Source organism: Elephas maximus, chromosome 2 (assembly GCF_024166365.1).
Source record: "Elephas maximus indicus isolate mEleMax1 chromosome 2, mEleMax1 primary haplotype, whole genome shotgun sequence".
In the NCBI taxonomy this organism is placed as follows: domain Eukaryota; kingdom Metazoa; phylum Chordata; class Mammalia; order Proboscidea; family Elephantidae; genus Elephas; species Elephas maximus.
Genome location: NC_064820.1, coordinates 228208303 through 228227922, shown reverse-complemented (window position 1 = coordinate 228227922; position 19620 = coordinate 228208303). Strand labels below are relative to the sequence as shown.

Here is a 19620-nt window from a genome sequence, read left to right as displayed (position 1 = left end):
TGCTTCCTCCAGCTCACCCCGACATCAACTGAGGACATGTCTCTCTCTGGCCCAACCTGGTTGCTGTGACACTTGAGGGGGCAACAGGCACTTCGGTCCCCTCTCCTGGTTGGGCAAACAGCACAGCACCCCACACAACCCCGCCTGCTCCGAGTTCAGGGTCTGTTTTAAAAACTAAACTAGTGAGATGTGGAAGTCTCAGGGCCTTCCTGGCTCATTAGGAGGCCTGGGCTGCACACGAGGCCAAGCGTGCGGCCTCTGCCTCCAATGCGGAGCGCGCAAAGAGCAGGTTGGCAAGGCCCGCCCGCAGCAGAGGCCACACAGGAGTCTTTCAGCGCAGTTTATTTTCAGAGACAAACGAGGACCTGGAAGGGCTCTTGTTTCAAACAAGAGTTTTCCCATTATAAAGAAAAAAGGGATACCTTCGTTGAGATTTTTCTGCACAGAATATGTTTTTACAAAAAAAAAAAATAGTTTTTGATATATACACGCCTGCTCTGGAAAATGTTTTGTCCGTGATGGCTTTTAGAACACCTTTTTAGATGGAGTCTCATTTAGTGTATTTTATATACCAGCTGATTTTTCCTGTGCTTTTTGCCAGATTACCATGCTCTGCCTCAGTTTCTCTCTTTCCAGAAAGTGAGGAGCGAAGAGACTTGAGAAGGGGAAGCAGCAGAACGGCCCCAAAGGAAGCAGGCACAGTCCCAAGCGAAGGGTTGTCCAGGAGGATGGGCCCCGTGGACAAGCCTTTGCCACCAAGCTCCATGGGAAGAAGCTGGGGGTCTTGTTTCCCTTTTGAGAAAAGTCGAGTCTTAAGATACTCTGCAGACAAGAAGCGAAGAAAGAGAGGGGGCAGCTGGTCCCTTTTGCTTATATTATGGACACTCAATCCCCCCCTTTCATGGTAGCAATTTTAATAGACAAAGATGGCGCCTGTAGCATTGGTATTTAGAAAATTCTGCCGACCAAGAGCTACTGGCCACCAGGGCAGGCTTACCATGCCTGTGTACAGAGATCGTTGCATAGCACAGAAGACAACCGGATGCTTGGGACCCAGGCTTTGAAAGTTTGTTAGCTCCCCACACCCACCACAAGCTTCTACAGACCAAAAATATCTCTATCGTCAACTACGTAAAGCTCGTTAGTAGCAAAAACTGTACAACTGAGATGTACAAAAGGAAACATCCACATAATACATTTGTACCCTGTATATAACGCACCCGCCCTTGGAAACTGGCCAGCGGTCAGCCTGGCGGATTCTCAGTAACAAAGAACCCTGAAGGTCAGCCCCACACACTTGGACCAGGGGTTGGTGTGGTGTTCCGGAGAGAACTGTCACATACAATTACAGTACTTGCTGGCGATCTTGGTGATGAGGGGCCAGGTCATGTTCCTGGCACTTAGGCAACTAACATCTGATCGTCAAAACTTACAATTCTGAGACAATAAACACAAGAAGATCAGGTGCGTTTTTCCATTGCATCAAGTTAAGTCCAGTTTAATTTAATACAATTTAGTGCATTTTAGCGTCTCATTCACAGTTTGCTTCTGTCCAAATATTCTTGCAACGAAAAAAATGAGGAAATTGAAAAGTTGATGAGGAAAGAGAGCCCCAGGTGAACTTGTCATTACAAAGCTCAAAGTCTGAAAGCGGTTCGGCCGTCTTGGGAATACGCGTTGCGGCCAGTGCTATCCAGCCACCCTTCTGGTCGTTCCCAGCATCCCTGCAGGTGCGCTTCTCCTTTCCTGAGTGGTTTCTGAGGATGCTGCCATTTTCATGCAATTAGCAGCAGAGGCTTGTTATAAACCCTCATTTGCCTGTGCCCACCCCCATCAACTGAAGCAGATGACAGTTATGGCCTCTTTGGCCCCAGAACTACCCCGGCATTTTTTTGCACCCTGGCCCCAGGGCACAAGACTGTGGAAACTGAATGACTGAGTCCACCAACAGCTCCCCCGCAGGGCTACTGGACCGAGTCATGGCCCGAGCACGGTGCTGTGGCCGGGCCCCACCTTGGGCCTGGAGTACATTTGGTTTGGGGGCTAGCTCACTGGAGGGAGGAAGGGGCGAGTTTCCAGGCCGGGGGCATGCTGTGTCCAGAGAGAAGGCAGGCGGGTGTCGCAGGCCCAGGGTTTTAAGCCTAGGTCTGGTTACACTGCAGAAGGGTTAGAAGCCATGTCACGCCATTTAACACAAATCGTTGCATGCCAGGGGGCCCGCAACCATTGGCAGGAAATTTGAAGCCTGGGTTTATGCACGGGTCCTTCAACCCCATGAACAATTCAGATGGAAATCAGCCGGGCTGAAAAGGTTACTCTTGGGTTGTCCTGTAACTGTGTCAGGCAGAGGCAAAGTGACATGCAGAAAGAGTTACGAGTTACGTTACGTATGCTTCACCCCAAATTTGACTCAAATTGGTAGTCCTGATGGGTGCAGGCTGCCTTGTGACATCTTTGAATTGTATATGAGGGCACACTGCTGGGTCTGACCCCTGTTTTTTCCTCAGCTCTACTCAGAGCTCGGTACCTCAACTAAGTGAGTGAAAGGAAAAGTTCTCAAGCCATGGTAGACAGGAGGGGGAAATGGGGGCAGACAAGGTGGAGAGATTAAAAATCGATCTCTTACAATACCTGCATTATCTGCTTACAAGAAAGCGCTGCTTACGTTGTTTAGTGGTTTACGTACTCAGAGCTCATCTCTTCCACCAGACTGTGTGCTCCTTAGGCACAGGGACCTTAAAGCACCTCAAGTAGGGCTGTGTGTCCAGTATGCCGTCACCAAGTGGCGGATGACCAGGGTCACTGCTTTCTCTAGGCTAAAACGTGTGCAGGGGTGGTCATTCCGAACCCCTCCAAGGCCTTAATGATGAGAAAAAGGGAGCTTATATAAAGGTAGTGTTCCCTAGTCTATGAAATCCTTTCCCTGGCATCTGCTCCCTGGCATGCCCTGAGGATAGTCACTGCGAAAAGGAAGAGACCCAAAGAGAGAAGCCAGAAAGGCTTTGGATGTTGATCGATGCCACAGGCACCATGAAAGGCCACAGGCATCTTTAGAAGCCGCCAGGGTCCCGACGAGGGGCCAAAAGAACTGCAGCCCTCTCTCCAGCTGGCACAGGACCAGGGGCACCTACTTGCAGGCAGCTCTGGGATGGTCAAAGCCTGAACTCTGCTTGGGCCACTGGGGCACCGTCAGGACAGAAGTGGGGAGGGGGGCGGGGTGGTAAGGAACAACTAAGAAGTGGACAGAGCTTGGAAAACAGGTGGGAGAACCCACACACCTGAGACCCTGCTTGCCTGAGCCTGAGCAGAGAGGTAAGGCAGCCAATCAGCCACTGGAGACCATACTCCAGGCTCGGATTTCAGCCTGGGGGAGCTAGCAGGGACCCCCAAGCAGTACAGGGAGTGCCAGCCAGCCCCCTCCCATCCTCCACCTGATCCCAGGGACCAGCGTAGAGGGCACCGACAATTCCACGCTTAAAATGCACCCTCGCCCCCAGTCCTGCTCTCCAACAGCAACCCGCTCCTGCTGTCCCGGGGCTGCCTCGCCGCTCACCGAGCACCCAGCCTGAACTCTGACATGACAACAACAGGCGCAGTGGGGAAAGCAAAAAGAAAAAAGCACTCTCCTAGGACTTGTTAATTTGAAAATAAGTCAAAGGAGTTGCCCTCCCTTCCTTTTTCCTTCCAGGATGGGTGGAAAGCTAAGGCCACTCCCCTCCAAAAAAACTCCAGAGCACTCCTGGTTTTGTTTTTATTGCCCTCAGAGGGCTTGGTGCTCAGATGCACAAATGAAGCTGCGCGCGTTACATCAGAGGAGAACCCTGTGAAATTGAAAGCCCGCCGCATTGTCTCGATTGCCCCTGGAACCTGTGCGTCTTCATTCCTGGACTCCACTGAGAATCACAGGTTCCATGTTAATGTCAAGGGAAGGGAACTCATCTGGGAAGCAAGAACTGTGCATTTAATGGCAAACGATCTAGACCTCCATTTCTAGGTAGTAGCTTTCAACACTTTTCCTTTCAAACTGTCTGGTGGGTAAGAATTAGCTAATGACATGGATCAAAAACACACATACAGACGAGCAACATACAGCATCAAGACAGATGGACATTTTGGGAGGCGCTCGCCTGTGGTGCTGGTGTCTGCTCACAGTTCGGCTAAGAGCTGGGGAAGGGGTAGGGGGCCTGGCTTTCAGACAGAGGGAGCAGACTTCGAAAGGAAAAACGGGGTGAAGCTGTGTTTTGTTCTGTTCCGTTTTACCCCCTGGTCCCAAAGGGAACTGTTTCATTCACTATCGGGAGTGGTGGGCAGGTGGGCATTGTGGCGACCACCTCTGTCTTCACGCCCTCTGTCACGGTCTCCAAGCCCATGGTCTTCGCTATAAAGAACACACGCCGCCTTGGTAAAACTTCCTAACAGAGGCCCTTAGGGCCAGTGGCGTAATCATTTTTTTCAATGTAGTTCCTCATTTCCTCCACGCCTCTTTCTTCCACTTTCTCTTCCTAGAAAATTCAGCCTGCCGATCTACAGAATGCGGGTTAGGATCCATCAGGGAGAATACCCATCATTTGTTCTCCCCTTGCTACAAAGGATGAGGAGAGCATGACTTAAAAAAAGCAAGCAGAAAGTTTGAGAAAAACAGCTGAGCGCGGCTGGGGGAAGGGTGCTGCAGCTAGATGAGCCTGGGCCTGGATCTCAGGCAGGGAGACCCTGAGGGCCTCAGATGTCCCTCCCTCCCACCTCTCTGGCCAGCCCCAAGCAGCTTCAGGATGAACCCACATTCAATGTACCGGAGGCCAAGGGAAGCCCCCCTGAGGTGATGGGTAAGGGGAGCATGAGCCAGCCAAGTGCTGCCCCGTTATCTCTGGCTCTTTGGAAGTCCCTCAAAGACCACCGTTCAGATGGTGAGCACAAAGCAGCAGCACGAAGAAGAGGTGTGACCCCCTGGACACTGAGTATGGCCTAGGCCACCATGCTGACCCCTGCCTGGACAGAGGCAGCCCCCCCAGGACACACAACATCTGTGACATCTGGGGAGGCGGAGAGAAGGGGAGGGAAAGAAGCCTGTCCACCACCTCTAATCTTCACGGGAAAGCTAAGTGCCATCAGCATATCACCAAGGAGCAAAAATAAAATCTCTAAAAGCCAGCTAGCCCAGTGTTAACAGCCTCCTCTACCTTTAACAGAAACAGGCTCAGTGGTTACATCACTTCGTAAAAACCCTTCGGTGGAGTCCCGCCGAGTGCAGCGGCCTGCAGTCCAGGGCAGGGGCAGGACCACATCCACACACCGCCCGCCCCTGGCACTTGGCTCCTCCAGGCTGTCCCATCTGGCCCAGCGTGGCCACCCCAGGACCAGGCACTGAGGGGTCTGAGGGCCTTGGTGGGGAAGAACGGGGACAGGGGCTTTGGAATACACGAGGAATTCCATACTTCACTGAGGTCTCAGGGGTCCCATTCACTTTAAAAATAGGTTCAAGGTGTCTTAAGCATAGAGAAGGGGCCAAGATGCCAGGGAAGCAAAACGGGGCCATTGCCGTCCGCTGAGCCCCAGTGCAGGGCGGGAAGGAAACCTGGATTTGCTACGAATCCCTCTGATTTACGTTCATGTGTGCTTATCACTAAGAGAGGGTCCCCCAGGGCGCCCCCCAAGCCCCCCTGGTCCAGAAGCCATGGCACTGCCACGTAGGACAGGACGAACTCTGTGGGGCTCAGGAACCCGTTTGAATCCGTCCCAGGAGGACAGCAGAAAATTCATTGAGAGACAGTTTTCTAGGGGTGCAGGGGAAGAGGAGGGGCCCAGGTAAGCTCCTGTAGTGATGGATAAAAAACAAAAACTAGACCTAAGTTTAAGAAGAGGAAGCATCCAAAACTCCCTCTCGCAAGCAGAGTTCTTGAAAGATGACCTCCATGTGAGACTGACCGCCTCGGAACTGCCTCCCCCCAGCCAGCCAGTGCCCCTCCTAGCAGCCTGCCTCCGCCCCCAAGGGGACACTCTGGCCTGGCTGGGCATGTGGACGCAGGATAGTCTTCCTCTGTCATCCTTACGGGCGCTTTACTCTTGGCTCAAGTTTTATTTGTTAATATTAGTCACCAGTTAATAAGAAAAATAGTTTCTAAGTGTCTCTTTTTTTTCTCTCTGTGTATGTTGTTCTGTTTTTAATTGAGTTAATTGGGTACCACCATCAGTTATGCGTGTTCAGCTGTCGCCATTAATTATTCCTTTTTCTTAAACTCTTGGTTTCCATAGTTGGAGCCTTTTTCTATCTCAGTCACTCCTATCAGTCTTCGGACTCCAAAGGACGCTTGAAGAAAGGAGAGAGAGAGGGGTTAGTTGATCGTGTTGCTGGTGAGCTGCAAGAAAGCTCTCCCTCCCTCTGGTCTAGACTTCCAGGAGGTGTTTTTGCGAGTGGTAGGCCTGGCCCTCTCTACCCTCCTTCCTTTTGCTGGAGGGTCCCAGTGGGAAGCGGGAGATCCTGGTTCTCCACAGCCCCATTTGGTGAAGATCTGATGCCACACCCACCCATCTGCTCCATCAGACTCCGATGCCCACCTCTATCTGCCTGTCCCATCTTATTCTTCATTGGGGCCTAACCCAGGGAGGCCTCATCAGATTCCAACATGTGGTTGAGACTGGACTAGGGGACAGGCTCAGGCCACTCAGATGTAGCTGGTGGTCAAGCCCTGTCCTTCCTGGGACAAAGTGTAAGTAGGTGGAGGACATGGTAGCTCCAAATCAACACATGGTCCAATGTGAGAGGATGGTGGTGGTCACAGGTTTTCCCTTACTTCCCACCATGCTCTGGCAGGGAGAAAGCAAGAGTAAGGGAGGAGCTGAGAGAACTAGGACGGAACCATCTATATAAACTCTTGAAGCACATGTAACGCCCATCAATTTAAAAGAACGTCTAGGACAGGGTGCACAGTGGGGGGTCAGCACCTTGGTGACACAGGACATGGTTCATAGCGCCATGACAGCCCGAGTGCTCATTCATTCAGAGCTATTTGATGAGCACTGCCAGGCTGAGGGCTGGGAGCACCCAGGTGCAGTCACTAAGGGCTGAGAGATGGCTGCTGAGTGGGGGAAATGTCACAGGAAAACTTTCAAAGCTATCACTCCAACCCAAACCCCTCAAAGCCAAAATGCAGAGAAACCAGGATGCTCTCAACAATGTCCTCATTAAATGTTGACCCAGCTTCAGTCCAGAATGCTGAAAGGGCAGGCTGGTTGTCCAGCTTTCTGAAGAAATGCCCTTGCGTCTGGCAGCTGCCTCAATGATGTTTCAAGGCCTGCAGCTCAGTGGCAAGAATCTCGACTCTGAGGTCTGGAGGGCTCAGGTTGAGCCCTGGCTCTTCTGCAGGCTCTGCCACCTTGAAGAGGCCCCTTGTCACCAAGCCTCAGCTATCTCATTGGCAGAAAGTGCCCATCTCACAGGGTGACCAAAGTCCCTGGGTGGCACAAACAGGTAAGCACTTGGCTACTAACTGAAAAGCTGGCAGTTCGAATCCACCCAGGGACATCTTGGAAGAAACACCAGATGATCTACTTCTGAAAAATCAACCATCGAAAACGCTTTGGAGCACAGTTCTACTTTGAGACACACAGGATTGCTGAGTTGGAATCGACTCGATGGCAATTTTTTTTTTTTTTCCACAGGGTCAAGTCCTGGGCATGATGTCTGGTACATGGTAAGACCCCCGAACTGTGAGCTATTGTTATGCTCCACATTCATTACCTGCTCCAACAAATCCCAAGAATGTAAGGATCAGGAGAGGGGATCCACTTGCAAAGATGCCCAAGACAAAACTGAAGAGAGGAGACAGTAGAATGGTAGCCCAGAAGAGGAAGTTCAGGAGGGTCCACGGCCTTCTGGCAGGTTTAAACTGTTTCCCTGGAAATGTACCTTTCTGATTATAGATCTCCTGTAAAGCATCCTGAAAAAGTTAAAAAAAAAAGGGGGGGGGAGGGGAGTGAGGTTTCTTTAGATATTCTTTTAATATAAGAGAAAATTAATGTTGGCAACAAAAGGTGATTCGATCAAAAAAAAAAATGCCACATATTACAAAAAGTGGTCAAATTTCATAGGCTGCAGATTGGGGATTAAGTTGGCATTGCCTTTTTGGAGAAGCTTTGACATGTATCAGAAGCTAAAAAAAATACAAACCCTTTGACCCAGCAATTTTCATGACTGAAAATAATCAGTCAAGACAGAAAAGTTGTACATCTAAAGATCATGCCTGGAAGATACTGGTGCCTCCACCTCCAAAGTGAGAGGTGACATAGGCAGTGATCATAACTGGTTGTACGTCCAAGGGCCTGGGCCCAGTACCTGACCTCACCTCCTATCAGCTAATCAGCTACGTCACCCACAGTCTTTTAACCTCTCTTTTCCTCAGTTTCCTTGTATGTCAAGTGAGGGTAATGGTAGTAACTAACTGTAGGGTCAAGAAGAAGGATAAGCCACATGAGAATGTGAGTCAGAGCCTGGCCAGAGTCATTCTCACAATATGATACTGTCAGAGCATATTAAACAGTGGAAACTGAACGCACTCCAAACATCCAGAGCATAGGCTGGTTGAAGAAGCGCATGCCAAATACAACAGAATTCTGTTTCATATTTTTTAAGCTTTCTTTCATACTTTCTCTCTCTGTGTGCCACATTCAGAGTAATTTCCTCAAATCTATCTTCCAGTTTATGAATTCTCTCTTCAGCTGTATCTAATCTGTTTAATTATAAATTTTACTACCAGTGACTAAATTTCACTTATTTGGTTTTTCTCAAATCAGTCTCATGTTTTTGTAGGTTTTGTTCTCCTTTTCAACTCCTTCTTTTGTGATTAATCATTTTAAACATACCTATTTTTATTTTAGCCTCCACCTGATAGTTCCATTAGCTGAAGTTCTTGGAGGGTTTAGTTTTGCTGTTTGTTATCCGTTGTCCCTTACCTATAATGGAGTTTTTTCCCTCCCAAATGTTTTGTATTTTGGTTATAAGCTCATCTTTAGCAGCTTTATCTGTGTAAATCTTGGGCCATTTAGGTTTGAAGACATTTTCCTCCAGTTCTGCATTTGTTTTTCCCAGACACTCTAGAGTTATTATTAGCCTAGAATCACTTTTTATGAAGATGTTTTGGCTTTGTGTTCCTTGGACTACGTTATTAGAATAAATTCAAACTCCAAACCTACCTGAAGGAAGGCCTCTGATTATGAATTACTAGGGATGACTTTTTGATCTCAAGACAAGAAAGATAAACTTTAAGGTCATTTTCCTGTGCTGGTAGGTAGCTTTTTTTTTTCCTTTTGCCAGTCAAAGCTTTCTGAGGGTCAAACTCTTAAAGGGTCCCGATTTCAATGTGGAGTTTTTGAATGAGGTCAGACCCTTATCTTCTGCTTCCATACAGGCATTAAAACTCAAGGCTTTGGGTTATGGGGACCAGCAAACTCCACTAGCACAATATGGCAGTATTAGCTCAAAGGCTAAAACTCCTGGTTTTCAGCTCCACCGCCCTTTTTAGTCCCTGGGTTTCTTGTATTTTCTTGAGAGTATCTCACTGTATTTAAAAGGATAGTTGTCTTGTATTAGCCAGAATGAGTAGGTGTTTTATACTGGAAGGATTTTGATTATTTAGCCTCCACAATGCTGAAATGGACATCTAATTACCTATCTAATGTCCTATGTATTTGTGTGAGAAAGACATAGCACTCTGCTTCCGTAAAGATTATCACCTTGGAAATCCTATGGGGCAGTTCTACTCTGTCCCATAGGGTCACTATGAGTCAGAATTGACTTGACGGCAATGGGTTTATGTATCTGTGTACGAAATAGAGTTAAGTGGGTGTCAGGCTGAGGCATGCTGTGATGGTTAATTTTACATGTCAGTTTGGCTAGTCTTTGGTTCCCAGTTGTTTCACCAAACTCTAATCTGGCTGCTGCTATGGAATAGTTGCATGTGATTAAATCACTTGGCCTTGGGTAGAGCAGATTATGTGGTATGGTATGGTGTGATGGTGATGGTATGTGATGTGATGTAATGTAATCCCCTTTCGTGGCGTAATCTAACATAACGTAATCAATCAATCAGTTGAGGTCCTACCAGTATAAAGTGAATCCTAAACCTAATCGTTTCTGAGTTATAAAAAGAGAATAGGCACAGACACACACACAAGGGAAGACAGATGGCATGTGCTTATCTACAAGCAAAGGAACACCAAGGAATGCCAAGAACTGTCAGCAGATACCAGAAACTAGGAAAGAGGCTCACGGAAGGATCTGACGTGGTGGAGACCCTGACTGGAAATCTCAGCCTCTGGGACTGTAAGACAATAAATGTCTATTGTTTAAAGTCACCTGCTTGTGGTACATCTGTTACAGCAGCACTAAGAGACTAGGACAAGTACTGAGGAGGATGGGGGTAGACTGAGTGTGGGTGTCATAAGGATCTTCTAACCTTCTAACCTATGATACCTGTGCGTTATATACTTATAATTTCTTTTACATGTGATAAAATGTCATCAGGCATTTTCTTTCATACTTTCCACTAGTATGTTAATTTCTCAAAAGGGAAGAAAGAATTAAGAAAAGAGAGAAGGACCAGAGAAGAGTACCTGAGGGCCTGAGTACGCTTCCCTCTTGACTGGAAGATCCACGTGCTACTTGCCTGCCCTGGCCACCAGTGCCCCTTGGAAACCTCTTCCCAAGTCCAGTTCCCTAAGCCCCTGTCGAGTGCCCTTACCTTCTCCTGGTACAGTTTATGAAGCCACTGAGCCGCTTCCTTCTCATCCATTGGGATCTGCTCCAGAGGAAATCTCCTGTTTGATTAAAAAGATTACAAACGAGGTGAACGCTAGATGGTACCAAACTAAGAAAGGAAAAATCAATTGTTACACATTGGGGTTATCTGCATTTTCTGTTCAAGCCTAACTCTCGATTTCTAACGACAAATAGAAATCACAGTAATGTGTCCTCCGATATTCACCTGGATACTCTGGAGCCTGCCCAGTGCTCTGCTGGGCCCAGGAAGCACCCCAAAGGGAGAGCTGAGAGACAATTTATGTGTGTGGGCACAGCGAGAGCACCGGACAACAAGCAAACATCTGTGAGCAGTTCAATCAAGCAGATTGTGCCTCCTGTTCCACTGTGAAGTGTGATCGCTTACTAGGGTCTGCAGGAGTTTAGGAAATACCCTTGACCGACAGTGTCTCTCATCAGGCAAAGAAGATGCTGGATTTCACAATCCAATGAAATCCACTTGCTTTCCATGGGCAACTGTAGTGCCTTCAAAGGGGCCTCGGTGCACAAACAGGGGTGTGAACAATTAGTGAGCAAAATGGGGACAGCCTCTGCCTTGTTATCACCTCGTCATCATGAGGGACCTGGCTGCTTCTTCCTGAATGAGGAGCCATGCGGACTGTCCCTGCTGGACGTACACCGCCAAGTTCTAAGGCAGCGAGTCTCACACTTTTTTGTCTCTAAAAATTGAAGATCCAAAGAGCCTTCGTTTATGTGGGATGTATCTATCGATATTTACTGTATTAAAACTTAAAACAAAATTTTTAGAACGCAGGAACACACAAGCACACTTCCTACTAAGGTAGGAGCCACGATGTCATTCCACAGCATGCAGCCTCTGGGAGGTCACTAAGTGAAGACAGGAAGTGAGATCTTAATAAATAAAAATGTGCTAATGTGGACCCAGAGCCTATTGCTGCTGTTACTGTCATATGTCATGTCAGCTATCAAACAATCATATAGGTTACATCACATCATACATGTTATGTCAACATATCACATCATGTCATGTTGCATCACATCTCATATCACATCATACATGTCATGTCGTGTCACATCACATCATGTATCACGTCATATGTCATGCCATGCCACGTTACCGCACATCATCTCATATATCACATCATATATGCCATGTCATGTCCTATTATATCACATCATATCATATCACAAATATATAACACGCCATGCTACATCATTTTACAGCCTGTATCACATGTATGTCATGCCACGTCATGTCACATCACATCATATGTTATCACATCACAGTGCTCTAGTCTGAAAACAAGCAGGCGAGATGCTGACCTGGCTTTTTCCACATCACCATCTTGACCACCCAAAGACCCCACCAGTCACCTTCTCATTGGGTCAATTATGCGTCAACTCTCCCCATCCCTCCACCCCCGGCAGTGGTTTCCGAGCCAATGGAGAGAACTTGAGGTTCACAACGCTCAGTCCAGGATGGGATAAAAGAACCTAGGCCTGCTATCAGCCAGTCCATTACAAACTTCAGAAGCAAGAAAAAAAGCCTCTAGTTTATTCGTTGTTTAGGGTCACAAAAGTTTATTCCTGGGAACATCCTAAAGTGTGGCACTGGCCAGAAGAGCTAGGCTGGTTTCCTTTTTCACTTGTACTGGCCACCTCAAGACTCACACGACAGGGATCTGCTTCAGCCATTGGTGGGCTACACTGGCCGGGGTCGAACCCAATGAGTCTGTGGTGGTCAGACTGAAAATGCTGGAACTAAGCCCGCAGATGACTCCTAGTGGTTTCACACACGCGGGGAGACCTTGCCTTCACCACGCACAATCTTGTTGAAAGCTGAGCACTACATGCCCCATCTGGTGGCCCGGCTGTGGCCTGGAGACCTATTAACCCAGTGGGCATTTGGGACACCTTCAGAAAAGGCCGGTGGAGGGGCAGAGAGTCTTACACTGAGTGAACTGTGTGGTGCCCAGCATCTTTTTCCCAAGAAGGCCGAGGCAAAGGGAGCAGACAGGGTGGGAGACGACCCCTCCCCCACCCCAGCTCAATGGCTTCCCTGAATGAAGGAATCACAGAACTTGGAGAATGTAGTTTCCTCTTTATGTCTCCCCTTGGGGCACTGCCAAGGGGCCCTCATGAGCCCGGAGGCCTGGCAAGTCCTGGTGAAGAGGCCACCTCACTCAGTTCCCCAGGGCAGGCCTTTAGACTGGCCCCTGTGAAAGCGCAACTGTGCCCCTGAGGGCCTCGCGGGTACCTTGGAGACTCAGGGGTCCACCACCATCCCTTTCCTCCACCTCACCAGCACATCTGTCTCCTGACCAGCAACACCTATGGAGAAGCTGGAACTCACTGATCCCTCTACCTGACCCCCATCCTGGTCTCTGGCCTCTCGCTTTGCATACAGTAGGCATTCCATAAACTCTCATTGCACAAATTAATAGGAACAGCTTCTGGTCATCTGAGAGCTTTTAACTGGTTCCACAGGGTCCTACCCTGGTCAAGTTTTACTTCTCGAGGGCTCCGGGTATCCCCTGGACCCCTGCCCACTTGGCTCTGCTTCTCACTAGCCCGAGTCCTTGTCCACACAGGACTGACTGAAAACCAGTGCTGTCGTGGAGCGGGGTGGGTGATGCTGGCTGCGGCAGACACCTGCAGGCCGCCACTCAACCTCATCCTGGCGGAATGCGGGGGCCACGTCCACCAGCTGGCCACAGGGACAGGATGCAAGGACAGAACAGGGGGGCCCTCGGCAGGGTGGCTTGTCCCTCCTGTCTTGCCTGTGGAAATCCTGGTCCGTGCTCAAGCTACAGACCCCATGCTGTGTCTCACAAAGCCTCTGTGCTCCTTCCCATGAGGATGGGCTGTGTCTTCCTGGACATTCTGCCCTCACCTCAGAACTCAACAGTTCTGCAGTCAGCCCTCTCATGTCTGTCCCCTCATCGTCTGTATGTCCTTGATAGTAGGAATAGTCTTAACCACCGCTGTGTTCAAAGTACCTATCCTGGTGCTGGGCCTGTGTCTGAGGTGTGCGTGGGGTAGGGGGCAACCCCAGATGTGGGGAGCTGGGGCAGGCAGGAGGTGGGGCCCGCGTGACGTGGATGAAAGTCCACCGCCTCACTGGCTGAGGGACCTCTCCAGGCATCAGGGAGTGTGTGCCAGATGCCCAGGCTCAGGCCCCGCAAAGCCTTGGGGGGTGGCAGGTGGCCTTATCTACATAGAACACACCATACACACACAAACACACACACTCACACAGTCACACACACACACTCTCACACATACATACACACATGCTCGCGCACACACATTCACACACACATACGCACACTCACACACATTCTCACACACACGCACACTCACACACACACACACAGGGGTGGGGATGGCGGGCAGGGGGCAGGGGACGCCCACCTGTGCTGACGCCCACCCACGCTCACCTCACACACATGTCAGCCTCGTACTTCTTCCCGTAGAGGATCCCCAGCAGAGACGGGTTCTTGTTCCCTCTGAAATTCAGCGTGACGTCGTAGACAGCAGTGACTGAGGAGACAAAGACAGGTGAGCTGTGAGCCCCTTAGTTACCGCCTCCCTCACCCCTGTACTGGCATGCAACTGGCTGAGAAATTTCTGCTGGTTCATTTTTTTAACAAATCACTGTTTTCAGTTTCCGCGCAACTCCAGACAGCCCAAAGAGAAACGTGGGTCTGTGACCATGGCCCCTACCTGTCCCCCGGAGACACTGGACTGCAGTGGTGAAGCCCTTGGTTCGAGGCAGCAGGTGGTACTTGAGGGGGGCTAACCCCTTGGCAGCAGCCACCTCCATGCTGACGCGGTGCTTCGTCTCCGTGAAGCGCGTCCCCTCACAGTAGAGCAGGAACTAGGACATGGGACACAGGGAGCACAGGTGATCCTGGGGCCCAGGCAACCCAGGACCAACAGCCCCACAGGCCCAGAACCTTCTCACGTGTGGCTGAGATGGATGGCAAACATTTGCTACTGAGCTGGCAGAAAGCAAAGAGCAGCTCTAGTGACAAGCATGTGGCATCATTTGAAATACTTGTTTTAGGTCTGCCCGTCACCACAATCCACTTAAAGGGCAGATGCCCGTATTTCACTTAATCTCAAAGGATGCAAAATGCAACTTTCCAGGAAGAAACAAAACACAAAGATGCCTCCGGGCAGCAGCCTCTGATTTGATGGGAAAATAGAAAAGGCCTCTTATCCATCCACCATAATGTCAGAGCTGGAAATGCTAAATGAGGGACCGGTGCTCGAAGGATGGTCATAGAGCAAAGGAAGGACCAGAGAAAGAAATGATGACAGGCAAACCCAATGACGTCAATAATGTCTGACGCTGTCCTATCGAGTGCCATCTGAGAGGTGCAGAAACCACCATGGAGCCCTGCTTCCTGCCTCACCTGCCATGGAGTCAAACGGTGTTTGTCATTAATTAAAGCAGAGGGGGCCTTGGGTGTTGCAAATGGTTCACACACTTGGCTGCTTCAAAAAGTTGGAGGTTCGAGTCTACCCATAGGCACCTCGGAAGAACGGCCTGGCAATCTACGTCTGGAAAATCAGCCCTTGGAAACCCTACAGAGCACAGTTCTACTCTGACACACATGCAGTCGACTTGACAGCAACTAGTGCGGGTGATGGATTAAAGCAGAAATTGACACACAGAATGTAAAGCCGCTAGAACTTGCCCTGGAACCTTACTGTGTACCCGGAGAGCACAATCATTACATGAAAAACTTCTCTGTAGAAGAGGCGGCTCAAATGGGGAACTTAACTGGCTTACTCAAACTAACTTTATTCAGGAGAAACATATAAAAACTCATGGCTGCCCTGTGCCCCTGCTCTGAGCTGGCCCGTGGCAGGCAGCCACCCGTTTCCTAAGGGGCGCCCCTCCCCATCTCCTTTGCTCTGGGCTCCCTTAGGACGCTCTGGGTCAAACGTGGGGCCAGAGAGGGGAGCTAGAAGCAGGTGGCCCGAGGGAAGTTCCCAGTCCGCAAGATCTGACCAGGAGGGAACCCTGTTCTCTGATGAGAAATACCTTTCCTGGTCTTCAGGGAGTACTGGTGGAGTTTTAGAAGTTGTGACTTGGGCACAGGTATGTCAGAGAACCGGTACCAAAAACCAAACCCAATGCCACTGAGTCAGTCTCAACTCACAGGGACCCTATCCTGCCCCATAGGGTTTCCAAGGACTGGCTGGTGGATTTGAACTGCTGACCTTCTGGTTAGCGGCCGAACTCTCAACCACTGTGCCACCAGGGCTGGCCTCTAAAATAAAGTTGAAAGGAATGGTTTTCTCAGAGCCAGTGGGGTGCTCATTCCTGCCGTGCCTTCCCCCAGGTCTCTGTGCCTCCTCTGTCCCGTGACAGGGCAGCTCCGGAGCAAGGTGATGACTCACCCAGAAGGGCTCGGGGTAGTCAGACAAGCGTTTCAGCCCTTCGATCACAGTCTGCCGGTCTTCCTCCCATTTCCGCTTACAGAACACATACTCCAGGAAGTACCACGTCCAGCCAACCAGGGGGACGTACAGCAGCTCCTTCTTAGCAAGGACTTTGGAGCTCTGAAGGAAGGGAAGGAAGGCAGTGATTATCTGCACAGCACATCAGAGTGGGAGCCAGGTTAGCTCAGCAGAGCCACCTGGAGGGTCGCGCGGGGATGGCAGGGCCTGGTGGGATGTGCCCAGCGTCCCTGTGAGTCACGGCTTCCCCACTTCAGGGCATTTGCTGGAGAATGAGGAGGCCCTGGCTCGTGAGTGCGGGGCCGTTCGGACCAGCACTACCCATGAGTGCATGCACCCATCCTACAGATGGGAAAACTGAGGCTGAGTATGTCAGTGGTGCAACAGTCCATGCACTGAGAGGCCCGGGTGCAGACAGCATGTGGATTCCTGGGTCCCTGTTCCGTGCACGGCCACGGTGTTACCCGAGGTGGCTCGGGAACTCCGGGATCTACAGAGGTTCCTGCTGTAATGCTACAATTTCCCCCAAGGTGCCTGAGCCACCTGCGGTAGTGCTGTGAGTACTGACGTGGAGGGACTAACGAAAAGCAAAGGTCCGTGACAGACGTGGAACAGCGGGCATCTCGGGAGAGGTCAGCACCTGTCACCCTGCGCACCCACTCACGGGAACTGGGGCCCAGGCGCACGAGCGCAGGAGAACCCAGGCCCCGGGGAACCCCCTCCAGCACCGTCCCGGGGCCCCTACCAAGCTGCTCACCCCCAGCACGCCAAACCGCTCACACATTGTCCATCCGCAGAGGAAGTCGATCTCGAAGTTGTGATTGAGGATGATGATCACATGTTCCTTCCCGAGGCGGTCTATCGTGGCCTGGTCCGTGAAGAGCGTGCACTCCGTGCAGGACCACCACTCCAGGAGCATGACCAGCTCTGTGGGCACAGGGGGGCATTGGCAGGCTGCCGGGCACCGCGCGCGTCCCCACACCCGCGGAGGGCTGAGCCGGGGCTGCCCCACCCCGCCATGGGAAGGCAGCTTCAGGCGTTAGGCTCAGGGCCGCCACGTGCTCTGTGACATGGCTGTTTTTCGGGAGTTTCATCCACAGTGAAATTTTCTGCTAGAAATGAGTGTTGATGGCCTCTCTTTTATAAAATAAAAGGAATGAGAATAGGAATAGATTAAGAGTGAAAAATGAAACAGTGCTTCAGTGATACTAAAAAAAATAATGTGAGCCTAGAGTTCACCATATGCCCCCTGAACTTGGGAAAGTTTTCCTTCTGCTTAGGTCTAATTTGAGGAGGGGCTCCTACTAGTACGGAGCACTGGGTGGCGAAAGCGGTTTGCAATCCGCTGCTAACCTAACGGCTGGCTGCTAGAACTGACACGGGGGTGCCACAGAGGAAAGGCCTGGTGATCTGCTTCTATGAAGATTATAGCCAAGAAAACCCTAAGGAGCAGTTCTACCCTGTAACACATGGGGTCGCCATGAGTTGGCATCAACTCCACGGCAATGGGCTTGGTTTTTTGGTTTTTCCTACTAGTATATTTAAAGAAGGAGACCCTGGTGGTGTAGTGGTTAAGAGCTATGGCTGCTAACCAAAAGGTCAGCAGTTGGGATCTACCAGGCACTCCTTGGAAACCCTGTGGGGCAGTTCTACCCTGTCCTGTAGGGTCACTGAGAGTCAGAATTGACTCAATGGCAATGGGTAGGTAGGGAGGTATACTTAAAGAAGGAAACTTAAGTGGAGAAGAGAACCTCCCCAAATTCACTAGGTCACATGGCCTCACAGTCAATAAGAGAAGGCGGTGCTTTTCTGTGTGTCTGTGCCTGTTCCTGACACCTTCCTCTGTCCCTTCCACATTATTTTAACCGGAAAAGAACCCACTGACTCTTCTCTTATCCAGCTGTGTACCTCTAAAAAAAAAAAAAAAAGTACCTCTATCTCACCTAAAATGGGGAATGGTTTTCTGTTGCTTTCTTATCTAAAATGTTTAGTGTAGGATCACAGTCTGGTACCCACCATCCTCTGAAGGCAAGTTTCTCCAATCTTAGAAGGGCCATCAGTACAATTTGCCATACACGACAAAGCCACTGCAGGGGAAGCAGGGGCAGCACACCACCATCACCTATCAGTATTTCTGCAGCAAAATATAGGGGGAGTCAGACCAAGAGGGACACCAACTATAAGCCGACAAGCACACCAGTTCAGGTTAGGTTCCACTACTGAATAAGTCTACACCAAATTTATGAAAATCTACTTTCAGAACTTCGGAATTTTAGAATTGGGGATAAAGGACAGCAGACGTGACTAACCTGCACATGAGATTATACACCTGCGGTGGGCTGAATGGAGGCCCTCGAAGAGCTAGGCCCACATCCTAACCTCGTCCTGTGACTGTGACCTTAATTGGAAAAAGGATCTTCACAGTTGTAATTAAGCTAAGGATTCTGAGATGAGATCATCCTGGATTATCCCAGTGGACCCTAAATCCAATGACAAGTGTTCTCGTGAGAGACAGAAGAAGAGAAGACACAGACGTAGGGAAGATGACTATGAGAAGATGGAGCAGAGACTGGAGGAGTGACGTAGCCACAAACCAAAGAATGCCTGGAGCCACCACAAGCTGAAAAGGGCAGGGAGAGATTCTTCCCCCAGAGTCTCTGCAAGGAGCATGGCCCTGCAGGCACCTTGATTTAGGACTTCTGACCTCCATAACTGTGAAAGAATAGATTTTTGTTGTAAGCCACCAGCTTGTGGTATGCTGTTACAGCAGGAAACTTATAAATACCCCTGGCAGGGAAGTCAGTCTCTTAAGTAAGCAAATGTGAAATTTTGTAATATTTAAAGTCTGACAAAAATCATCTTTTCCCCCAGAAGCAATCACATTCTTCCAAAATATTTGAGTAGTTTTTTTCACATATGGAGCCATTCCCATTTAAAAAAAAGAAAAATTTGCCATCGAGTTAATTCCAAGTCATAACGCCCCTATAGGACAGAGGGGAGCTGCCCCACAGGGTTTCCAAGGGGTGCCTGGTGGATGTGAACTGCTGACCTTTTGGTCAGCAGCAGTAGCTCTTAAACACTACACCACCAGGGCTCCATGGAGTCATCAGTTCTAGAAAAATGGACCTGTGTACGGGTGCGCAGCTGTGCTACGAAGATGCCAAGTTCAGGTTAGAAAAAAGTTATTTTTTTTCTCATTTAATTATGAAAATATTAAAATATTCAAAAAGTAGAAAGAGTATTACAGTGAGCACCACAGATGCACCTAGATTCAATACTGTGTCCTCTCTGCTGTATGTGTGAGGAGCCATTTCAGAGGAAGTTGCAAACATGACATTTTATCCCCTTCAAAGTTCATCTCCTAAGAATAAAGG

General features: G+C 49.7%; 1 protein-coding gene across 9 annotated transcripts in view; it reads right to left on the bottom strand.

Annotated features, from left to right (window-relative positions):
- Positions 1-326: 326 nt before the first annotated feature.
- AGPAT3 (1-acylglycerol-3-phosphate O-acyltransferase 3) overlaps positions 327-19620 on the bottom strand; it is a 152258-nt gene continuing 132964 nt past the window's right edge. For all 9 annotated transcript variants that reach the window (XM_049874984.1, XM_049874980.1, XM_049874985.1 and 6 more), the window contains 7 exons: positions 17004-17173; positions 16187-16348; positions 14498-14651; positions 14212-14314; positions 10734-10809; positions 7736-7934; positions 327-6304 (listed from right to left, as the gene is read on the bottom strand). In XM_049874984.1, the coding sequence (XP_049730941.1) occupies positions 6216-6304; positions 7736-7934; positions 10734-10809; positions 14212-14314; positions 14498-14651; positions 16187-16348; positions 17004-17173 (953 nt within the window). In that variant the 3' untranslated portion in view covers positions 327-6215. The remainder of the gene's footprint in view (positions 6305-7735; positions 7935-10733; positions 10810-14211; positions 14315-14497; positions 14652-16186; positions 16349-17003; positions 17174-19620) is intronic.